Raw genomic sequence first — 11,299 nt, 5'->3', positions numbered from 1 at the left:
AAAAACCCCAAGGGAAAAAATTACGTCAACGAACCACCCCCCCCCCCCCCTCTAAGGTAGGCACAAAGCAGGTTTCTTCTCCAGAAGATGATCGAATATTTCATTGCTGTTCTTATTTTATCAGTTTGACGAGTCTTATTCTTAGTGATGTTTTTTGTTTGCTTGGTACATACTAGATGGCCTGACAAACAGGGATATGCCCTAGTCTTTCGTGGAAGAAGATGAAGAAGAATGTCATAAAACAAAATTAATGCACAAAAATAAGGAAAAACCAAATAATGGTATTCAAATTATGAAAACACAATTTAATGATGCAAAACAATTATAAAAATCATTCAAGTATAAGATCAGTATCACAAGGAAAGAAAAATATGCTAAATAAAGTAATGTACTGCTCTACCATCTCAATTTTAATCCTAAGACGAGACTAAAAATAATTTCTTCTACGCTGAGGATCAGAGTATCACCATAGGTACAAATCTTGCATCATAAACTGCATGATCAAATTTCTCACGAAAATTCTCAGCATAAGTCACAGTTAACAGATTAGGAAATTGACACCACTCAAAACCGACGCTAGATAATTTCACAAATTGATCGTATTGTTATCAAACCATTAAAATTTTGCAGTCAGAAAAGAGAGTAAACAAAGGAGTTACAAAAGCAAAATTTAAAAAACAGGCTGAAGGAGGACGTACGGCTTATTTGAATCATTTCACTTCGGCGAAAGAAACAAGAATAATAATGAAATCAGGTCCTTGCAGAGCCGTGTTTACTCGGTAACAAGAAATTTTAAGAGCATCTTTTATTCCTGGAGGTAGGTGTTACTTATTGGTGAAAAATTAGCCAGACTTGGCTGACAAAAATACAAGGTTTTCGGAAATCATCGGAGGAAGTAAGCTGCAGTGGAAAAGAGTGAGAAAAAAGAAAAATGTAAAAGAAAGAGAGAGCATTTAAAAATATGAGTAAAGTAAAAAGAGGAAACCTTGCCTTAGTATAAAGAGATATGATTATTTTTAAGAAACTTTCGTTCAACACTTGACAGAACCCTTCAGTTATTCCAAACAAGTAAGTCACTAAACCATTCCAGTTTTTAACTAATTTTTAACCTATTACAAGAATAGATTGTATTCACTTACGTGAACGCTTGATTTCTGATTTTTTAATCATAAGGCTCATGCAGAAATGTAACTTTACTGCCAATAAAATTTGAGTTTAATGATTTCAATATTCTCCTGAAAAACATGATTGGCTATTTTTGGTCTACTTGAGGTGACTATTTAGAGCTGAAGTGAATTTTGATAATATTTTTTCAATGGTTAGGGGAGGAAATTGCACCGGAATTGCAGTCTTATCTAATCATCTTTGATTGTCTGGTACATTAGAGAAACTGCGATACATATTTCGAGAATTCCTTAATGACAAACAGCAGATTTGAGTTATTTAATCATACTAGGGACATATTTTACTTTTGGCATTTCTCAACATGCAAATTTCATCAGGTACTTCCAGGAGTTCTGAATTTTACATTTTGGATTCTGTGATGTCATTAGTTTTCTATTTCTCCCTCATTGTTCTTATGACTATAATTGGCCTACAAACTTTCTCAATATTTTGAGGACTTCACATTTAGCTTTTACTTTTGGAATGGGCTATTTTTCAGCAAGATGAGCAATTATGACAAAGCCACCTCAAAAACATGCTGGCTATAAAAGCTCACAACTTCACACTGAGAATATGCAATACAGTACTTGATGCGATTTACAAACAAAATTTTTTTAGCTAAGTAACAATAATTCCGAAGTTAAATTAAATTCCTAACTTTAAAATCTCTAATTTTGCCGCCTTTTTGAGTTTGTTTGGTTTCTTGACACTTCAAATGCCTTACATAAAATAAAATAATTTAAAAACATAAATACAGAAAAAAAGCACCGAATTTTAAAATAAATGTTTGATACTCTGAGAGTAGTTCAGCTTCGGTCTTCGACGACCACAAATGCAAAATGGATAAAATTATAAATGAACGGTATTACTAAGGGAAATCAAGAAAGAAACAAGTGCTCCGATTGCACTGTAAAAATACATAATTAATCACTGTGACGCGTAAACAAGTTCCTACGAACCTTTTCCTTTGGTTTTCGTTAAGCGATACAACTTCCGAATATCACTTGCATAGGAGCTCATTTTTGCTTTGTACTGCTTTGCTTCTGCTTGCTGCTTTTGAAGCAGCGCTAACAGGCGGGCTTCTTCTTCCTTCAATTTCACTACTTGACTTAACACTTGCTTGTGCCTCTGTTCTTGTTCAGCTACATGGTTTTGGAGTTGTTTTACTTCTTTTTCTCTATCTGTAAAGAACGGATAAAATTCTTTGATAAAAAGGTTTACAAAGACAAAAAACAGTGATAATCCAGTCTAAATTGTTCACCTACAGGTTTTTTTCGGGCAATAATTATGGATGAAAATAGATTTGCTTTACAGATTGGCAGACGGATATTCGGCTTTGATTGATTTTGTGCTGAAGAATTATTTCTGTGCGAGGCGTTTGCAGGCTGATTGTTAAAATTGATAGACAAAGCGATTGACAAAGAAGACGTGAGGAGTACGGAGCGATCCTATTGGTTGAAATGGGGAGTTGACTAAGGGAGAAAATGATGAACTCACTAAAGGGTCTCTTAAGGGTTGCTGATAGTCTATTGCCTACCTCTTCTGTCCATTACAACCACCAGCTTCCCACAATGGGATCCCCCCAAAAACATTGAATCATGTAGACCGTGCATCCTGTGTCACGGTAGGCAGGACAACTTTTAAAAATTCGCATGGCGCACTGGACCTAGCATCAATGGCATCGATAAGTTTGTGTGTCCCAATTGCACACATCTGCTCATGCGCAGTAGCAGCTCCAGTGAATTTTCGTCAAATTGAAAGGCTTTTTTTCTCGTTTAATAACTAGTTCGGAAAAATAAAACATTGCTATTTGATTGTAAAATTATACTTTCTAAAACTTTTCTTCTTAGGAATTTTGTCTAGAAATGGACTCAAAACGAGATATTCTCGAAAAACCAAGTGCGCGAATGAATTCTCCATAGCTTCTCTGCAGTTTCTTCGACCGCTTGGGACACACGCTCTTTCCCCATTCCCGGCTGTCCATCATGGGGCTCCAAGAAACATGTCACGCTTCGCCCGTACAAAACCAAGCCGGACGCACGGTCTACAAGATTCAATGTCTTTGGATCCTCCCATATCTCTTTTGTCTTCTTTGTCTATCAATTTCAACAATCAGGCCGCTGCTGGCATTAAAGTGATAAATTGATAATACCATGTCTCTGAAGGAGCTGTTCCTTAGTTATATGAGCTATGAGAGCCAAGATCTTCCACAATGAATAATCCTGTATCCCTTTAATAAACGGTATAGATGCAACCTATTCTAGATAGTTCATTTTTAAAACCCCTAAAGAGAATGAAATGGATCTTTCTTGCCTAAGATTAATGCTCCATACTCTTTCTGATCACTTACTTCACCAAAACAACTGATTCCACAATAATTTTTAAAATTTTTGTTCTTATTAATATCTTCGGCAATATTTGAAAAACTGTCAAAGTAGGATAGGTAAAAATACCTGAATTGAGGTGCATAACTAATGCGATTGCATCTTCCATATTTGCTTCCGAGGAGGTAGACAGCGTGTCGTTGGTACGAAGATAGCTAAATCGTGGAGGTGGTAATGGCGCTGCGTCTAAACTTGATTCATCAAGAGACTGAACGGAGCTGCTGCCCTCTTGTGCAGACCCACTTCCACTCCCCATTAACTTGACGTTCTGAAATTAATTAACATAAAATCACTTGATCATACTGAAGATGGGGCAGAAATTTAAAATATCTCCTTACTTTCCGGCAGTCACTCTGAGTTTATATAAAGGAGAAATTTTCTACCCTTTACACATGGGGCTCAACTATTTTCAACCTCAAAAATGTGCTTTAGAATACTCTTGCAGTGTGTCTAAAAGCATGGATAAATGAGTGAAAGAATTTAACGATCTGTTTTCCCTGTAAAATTGTACATGGAGAGCAAGGTAAAAAGTAAATTATTTCAAAATAAACTCATAGTCAACATTGATGAAAAGTAAAAATACCCTAATTGATCATTTTAAATTGACAGGGTGTCTAGTATTTTTTAATTTTGAAAAATCCTGATATTTTACAAAAAATTCCTGATTTTTCCATTTTGAAAATTCCTGATATTTTCCTGATTTTTCTCGACTCCTGGCACAATAGGCAAAAGGCATTAAGACTTTCTCCGCTGAGGAGATTTGCATGAGAAAAATTCCTGATAAAACGTCCGATTTTTCCGATTTTCCTGATTTTTTCCTGATCGGCCAATATTCCTGATATTTTCCGTTTTTTCCTGATGCTAGACACCCTGATTGAAAAAAGTGGATTTTGAACATTTGCACTTGGTTCAAGAGTTGAATAAAGTTTAAATTGTAATTTTTTTTTTAAAAAAAAAAAAAAAAAAAACTTGCTATGAAATACTTGAGATGAAACTCAGTAAAATGACTTATAGGGTAAAATCTGTGGGCTTCGTAAAAACCACATTGTTCTGCATTAGAACAAGAATTAACATCACAAAAGTGTGCTACAGGTATTTACATATTACAGTTTCCTTGAGTTTTTCAGCAATACCTGAAAATGTTGCCTTCCGTACATATGCTCTTTCTTGTTATGAAATGACGTGAACCATTGATTGCATGCTCGGCAATAGAGTTCTTCATTATCCTCCTCCTAAAAGATGGGGAAAAAGACAGGTAAAGCTCTAGTTTTTAGACAATGAATAATAATAATTTTTAAATATACTGAGCAAGTTATAAACTTTTACTTAATTAAATATTCAAAACGCATTTGTATAGGACTTAATCTCGCAACGCTTTATCTTGATAGGGACCGCACGGAGGCGAGGTTGGTGGACCTGGTCACAGCGTTGCCATAATTTGGCATATTACAACAGTTCTTAGCTCTAAAAATATGATAAGTGTCATCTCGCTGTGTTACAAGGGACTGAGTCCTATGATTTCCCCCAATTTCCTTGATCTGAACTAGAATTCTTTCACCACTAAAAAAATGCGATTCTATGGATATGTTCAGGGTATTCACAAGGCTCTACTGAAAATTAATTGATTTTCTTTAAAAATGTTTATTATGGACAGAACTATGACAGAAATACATAAAACCTTAATTTCGGCACTTCAACTAAAACATTGCATCAGGAATTTGGCAAGGGAGTCATTAAAAGATGCACCCCTCACTCAGAAAATGCCGATGCAACCACTGAAAGTAATTTCTGTTCAAAGAAAGTTGATGCTTTCTGACTAGTACTCAAATAATTGATTCACTTGGGGAGATATATAGGAAAAAAAATAAATTATCGAACAAACACCACCCTTTGGAAAAGAATGCTCTTTTCGGATGGGTGTTCAGGAAAGAGGAGTCCAAAGTGCTGATCCTTGCAACATGAAGCAACTAGGTAGAGTGGACATGGCACAGTTTCTGTAGATTTGATATTAGTTACTCATTCAAACAAACATTAAAATTTCATGACTTACATCAAAGTCAGTAGCATCAATGTCAGACTCCTCCGTGCCATTTGCCTGCAAACCTGGAAAAAATTAAAATTAATGAGAGTGGTTTTCTTTTGTGCGAGTATTATAAGGATAGCAGCGAAATTGAAAGTGAAATGAAAGAAAGAACTAGCTATTATCCTGAGGTGAATGCAACCTAGGGCTTTTTCACTGAAATATCATCATCAGAGGCTTTCAACTGAAAAATGAATTAGAGTAAGGAAAGAGGGCTGAAAAAACAATTTCATAGATATTTTTCGGGACAAGACAGCTGAAATGTGCCTAGATACACATACTAGTTCCGTTTCTAGCTTAAAGTTTTAAAATAAACCATACTTTTATCATTATTTGTTGGATGGTTTGGTAGTTGTTCACCTCCAGTGCAGGTTCTCCTAAAATCCTTTTTTACTGAGATTTAAGGCATGTGGAATCCACTTCTGGTTGACTCTTGTCTTAAAGGCTTCTTTAGCGTTTAAACGGTCATAAAGATTACAGTTTCACCACTTACAAAGATCATAGACTGGGGAGATAAGGGTATGTCTCGGAGCAAACAAAATGAGAATGGGGACAGAGGCAAGAAATTCGGAAATTTTCAAATGTTAAGAAAAAGATTATTAAACCATATAACTTTTCTGACTGTTAGTGACATCAGGACCCGAGATGTATTAACTCTCCCTACATAGGAACTATAGATTCAACTAAAATGTCATTCAGATGGATTGACTTTTTTTTCAATATTAAATTGATGTGCTCCTTCCTATTATTAACTGGAAAATCTTACTTTTTATTCTTTTCCTCCTTAAGTATGAGAGGTACGCGTCTGACTTATGGTACTTCCTGAGCTCTTCTTTGTAACGAATTTTGTCTCTTTCAGCTCTGTCTAGATATACTTTCTTCTTTGCAAGACTCATTCTACTCCATTCGTTTCCAAGAATTTTGGTAACCTGAAAATAAAAGTTAAGAATGTTGAAACTGGAGCAACCAAAATTTATTAGGGGTCTGAAAATTTGGAAAAAGGAGGGCTCAAGTATGGGTAATCTATCAACCAAGTTTCAAGGAAATCTGGATGGGGGGAGGGGGGGAGGGAAAATAAATGTTGTTTTTCTATCATCTCCTTTGCATGGAACACTCTTGTTTCGATCAGCAGTAAAGCATTCAATATAAGCCACAAACAAAGCATAATGTATCGTAGGAGTTCTTCCACTTGACCCTCTATGGCATAGCGTAACAAATTCGTAACAACGTATTTTTTGGGTTTTTAACAATTTAATCTTTCCCCTGTGGCATGATTTTGCATTTCCATTAATTTTTTCTTTGTTTTGAATAACTGATTCCCGAGAGTTTAAAATATTGAAAAAAAATTTGGCGCTCAATGTTTTTTATGCAAGCTACAAAATAGATTAGTGTCCCCCAGAATCTGAGATCCAAAATTAAATCATGCCATGGCGGGTTAATAGATTCATATTTGTGGAATTTCGAATTGCTTACAAATTGCCAAAGGAGGGACAATAGTACCCGTGAGGCAAACAAGCTTTAAGGTAAAAAGAATAGGATGCACAGGGAAAATGGTGGCTTACCTCTGGAAATGGTCGGTTTTTCAACAATTTTCTTTTCTCATTCAAATACAGGACATAGCCAGTGGATGGAGCCTTTGGCGGCCGATTTTCTGAGAGTTCAGGTTTCCGTTTTCTACCTTTTGGCCAACCACCTTTCCTTTTCACCTGCAAATAATTAAACATACATTTAAAGGTATGGAGATGACAAGATTGTATCTATTCATTTCCCTTGGATACAAATAAATGCACACTCTGAAGAATTCAAGAGTTGGACCTGGCACCTGGGAAAGGGGGTGACAAGAATTTCAGCTTGAAATGAGCCCAAGCCGGGCTTTGGTTTGACATATATAGACATAAATTCCACACTTCAGAATATTCAAGAGTCCGACCTGGTTCCCTGGGGGAGGGGTTGACAAAGCTCTAAATTACAGCTCTAAATGACCTTTCAATGGGCTGATTTTCGACATTGTTAGGAAAAGATAGCAAACCCGGGGTAAATTAGACTTAGGCCTGGCATGCTTGAGCCAAGTTTAACTAGGATCTCAGTTTAAAATGAGCTTTCGACCTCTAGGTAGACCTCTGAGTAGGTAGGCCTTGGGTAGAATAGATTATGCTGCATGGGCGTTTTAGAGAATAATAAAAACATAAAATTAGCCAAAAGGTGATTAAAACGCTATTATTGAAATGAGGACTCCGTTATAATCAATTTATGTGGTACAAGTAAACTTCTGTAAATGGTATTGGTAGTTTTATTTGGCAATTCAACGGTGTAAGTTGGCAATCACATAACTCGTTTGCGATGTCTGAAAATCTCTGCCTCTATATTATTTTTTTAGAGGAGAACAAATTGACATCATTCCTTGAAGTTTTTGCAGAATTTTCTTATCACAGAGAAGAAAAATCAAGGCAGTTTTAGAGAATTGCCGTTGAGTAGTTTTCTGTTTCAAAAATAAAGTATGACAAGAAGTCTGCGATGTCGCAAACCGAGTTATGTGATTGCCGACTTACACCATCAAATTGCTCTATGTTTGCATGCAATGCATAAATAAATTTCCTGACTTTTCCCTGTCGTCACGAATTTCCTGACTTTCTTTTATTTTCCCGGCCCTCCGGTAACCTTGGATAAAAAATGAACACACGAGAAGACAAACCTGATTGGGAGCAACAGAAAAGGTAGAGGAGTCGCTGTTGTTACTTTCGGAGTTGGTAGCAGTCGAGGCAGATCGGTCAGCTGTACTTGGACGGGAATGTGAAGTAGGTGAAAGGGTAAGCTTTGGAGCACATGCTGGTGTGAGATCATCGTCTTCTAGTCCTGTTGAACTTTCACAAGTTTCCTCGATACTTTCCAACTGCGAAAGAAAAGGGAAAGAACTTGTTACATTATTTAGCTTCAACATCAATTCAGACCAAGAATGAAAACTGAACATAAGTACAGTCCTACAGGGTGATCCAAAAGTCTGGAGCCACCAGCACTAGGCATCACCCCTGTAATTTTATAATAAACTGAGTTAGAGACGTGTAATTTTGTAAGTACTTTTAGGTCTAAGAAAACAAATTTTCGGAACCCCCAATATTTAAAAGAGACTCCCCTGAACAGGAGTAAAAGGGGCTTTCAAGGGTTGTGCGGGAATTTTAGATCATCCTTTATATAAGATTGAAAAGTTTATAGTGTATCAAAGACTCATACCAATGGCGATGCAAGATGATGAAAATCAAACTGATCATCGGAGTGATCAGTTAGGTCTTGAGAATCGAAAAATTGCGAAGTTACACTATGAAAATCTTCAACAGATAAGTTCAAATCTCCAACTCCACTTGTCAATGCTTCTGTTAATGAAATCCACTCTATTCTGTAAAAAAGGAGATAATTATCTGATGAAAATACTTTGACACATAAAACCCAACCAGCAGTTATAGAATAGGCTGAAGAGAAAGAGCCAATGCGCCAATGGGAAACGGCAGCACAACAGAATTTGTTATTCTCATAAAATCATGAAGTCTATTACACAATTGGATTGCATTTTGCAAAAAGGAACCACTAGCATTGCAATGTTGCTAAGATTGTGCAACTTCTTTTGTCTTGGAGGAAAAACCCGATTATTCATTAATAGTTTCTATTTTACTCGCTAAAAACTGTAAATTTAAGACAAAAATTACCATCTAAATTTCATAGTTTTTCACGATTTCCGCAATTTTATTGCAAAAGATGAAGTTGCACAATCTTAGCATCATTGCAATGCTAGTGGTTCCTTTTTGCAAAATGCAATCCAATTATGTGATTGTCTTAATATAAGTGTATAACATTAACACATTTCAGAAAATTGGTGCTAAAAATTTGACCAAGACGTCCCATAATACAATTGCTCAAGAATTCAAAATCAATATAAACTATTAATGGATGCATCATATTAATATGACAATGGCAGTCAGGCGACAACTCATTTTGAGAAATTTTATTTAAAGCTAGTTAGAGAATCAATGTTCTGCCTTCTCATTGCCCTGACAATTTAGGGCCTCAATAATTGTGGAGCCTAAAAAAGTTGAAGCACCCTGTCAATTTTGTCAAACTCCTAAAGCAGCAGCACTCTCAACACAACTTTTGCAGAAAAGTGTACTATGAAACTTCCTTTTTGGCAAGTACTACACCTTGTCATTTATTTGATGAAATTTAGTGGTAATCAATCAAATTGTAATTGAATATCTATAAAGTTAATTAAATATTTGATTTCACTAGTTTGAGTTTCAGTGGTTTTGGGACTTAGATTAGTTAAAGAAAAAGAGTTAAATACGTCTTGATTTCAGAGAAATGTTACTGAGAAACACTGAGGCTGAAAAGACTAGGATTTGTGATCTTGAAATTCTGTGACAAGGTGTTGCGAGACCAAAGTTGGAACATTACTTGAATCACCTAACGCATACTGGAGCTCATGGGTGGTTTCACGATAACTGGAATAGTTTTGTCGCCGTAACAGACAACACATTTTTCAATCATATTTTCAGTACTAATGATAATTACTAGAATTTTTTCGCATTAATCTTTAAAGGGTTACATATTATAATGCTTTTTAATGATTTATTGCTCTACTTTTCAATTTTAATACATAAATGGCTGAAAATGTGCTGCCTCTTACACAGTAAAAAGTCAGCGTAACAGACAGCACATTTTCAGCCATTTATATATTAAAATTGAAAAATAGAGTAACAAATCATTGAAAAGCGTTATAACACGTAACCCTGTGTAGATTAATGCAAAAAAATTTGAGTGATTATCATTACAACTAAAAATATGACTGAAAAATGTGATATCTATTACTGCGACCAAACTATTCCAGTTATCGTGATACCACCCTCACAGAGAGGTTACGGGCGATGCTAAAGATCACCACTCAATTATGTACAGCTAGAATAAAAGAGTAAGTGAATAGTATAATGAACTGATCTGAGGTATTATCTCGCTGTGTTGCAAAGTATATTCAAGTTTATATTCAAGAGTTTGGCTGTTCCATTGTGAAATCATTACATACTTTACTACTCCTTGACAGGAAGTTCAGGAACTATACTTTAGAGGCAAAAGACACGAAGCAGCAATGAGCTCCTTGAGACCCGCATGGAGCCCATGTAAACAGGTGTGGCTTGACGTTGTAAACACAAGGTGAATAAGTTGCATAGGCAAATAAAAAGGAGTGAAATAAGAGGTAAGTAAGTAAGTTGAATAATACCCTTTGCTGGTCTGGATTAGAACACCATTCCTGAGGATATCATCCGAAGACACTAAATCATCCTGAGGGCGAATGAAGTCAGAGGTTTCATCGGATAAAGAATTTGCTATTAGAATGTGTTGATCATCATCCAGTCTTTCGCAAGATAATGAAGATAAAGGAATTTCAAACACATCATCTTCCATGATGCGAAAATGTCCAAGTTTACACTAACAATTATGTAATAAACGAAAGATTACAGCTCGCACGGATGACAAATCTGTATAATCAATCGCAAAAGAGACAACAAAAATAAACTACACAGATAGATAACCTAAAACATGCAAACAGCAGGAAGGGAGAGGGGATCCGGCAATTCGGGAAGGGATAAAAAAAGGTCAGCTAGGAGCATTGACGTATAATACAATCTAG

At 35.8% G+C, this 11,299-nt stretch overlaps 1 protein-coding gene across 1 annotated transcript; it reads right to left on the bottom strand.

Moving 5' to 3' along the window:
- Positions 1–279: 279 nt before the first annotated feature.
- Positions 280–11,242, bottom strand: LOC109032201 (uncharacterized). Its single transcript, XM_019044214.2, has 9 exons — positions 10,889–11,242; positions 8,857–9,019; positions 8,321–8,518; positions 7,191–7,334; positions 6,395–6,557; positions 5,599–5,651; positions 4,682–4,780; positions 3,618–3,816; positions 280–2,345 (listed from the first exon to the last, which is right to left on the bottom strand). Exons 1-9 carry the CDS (start codon positions 11,071–11,073, stop codon positions 2,116–2,118), a joined length of 1,434 nt encoding a protein of 477 aa, XP_018899759.2. The 5' UTR covers positions 11,074–11,242; the 3' UTR covers positions 280–2,115.
- Between the last annotated feature and the right edge of the window lie 57 nt (positions 11,243–11,299).

The sequence above is a fragment of the Bemisia tabaci genome, chromosome 1, assembly GCF_918797505.1.
Source record: "Bemisia tabaci chromosome 1, PGI_BMITA_v3".
Lineage (NCBI taxonomy): Eukaryota > Metazoa > Arthropoda > Insecta > Hemiptera > Aleyrodidae > Bemisia > Bemisia tabaci.
Note: the sequence above shows the minus strand (reverse complement) of the source record. Positions and strands in the feature narration are given on the sequence as shown.

Bases quoted from the DNA above. Each gene is read 5' to 3' on its own strand.
- LOC109032201 (XM_019044214.2), bottom strand. From the start codon at position 11,073: ATGGAAGATGATGTGTTTGAAATTCCTTTATCTTCATTATCTTGCGAA. The intron at 5,652-6,394 runs GTAAGATTTTCC...AATTTTTTCCAG, and splicing joins AAGGAGGAAAAGAATAAAAA to GTTTGCAGGCAAATGGCACG. The intron at 2,346-3,617 runs GTATTTTTACCT...CGTTCTTTACAG, and splicing joins AGTTATGCACCTCAATTCAG to ATAGAGAAAAAGAAGTAAAA.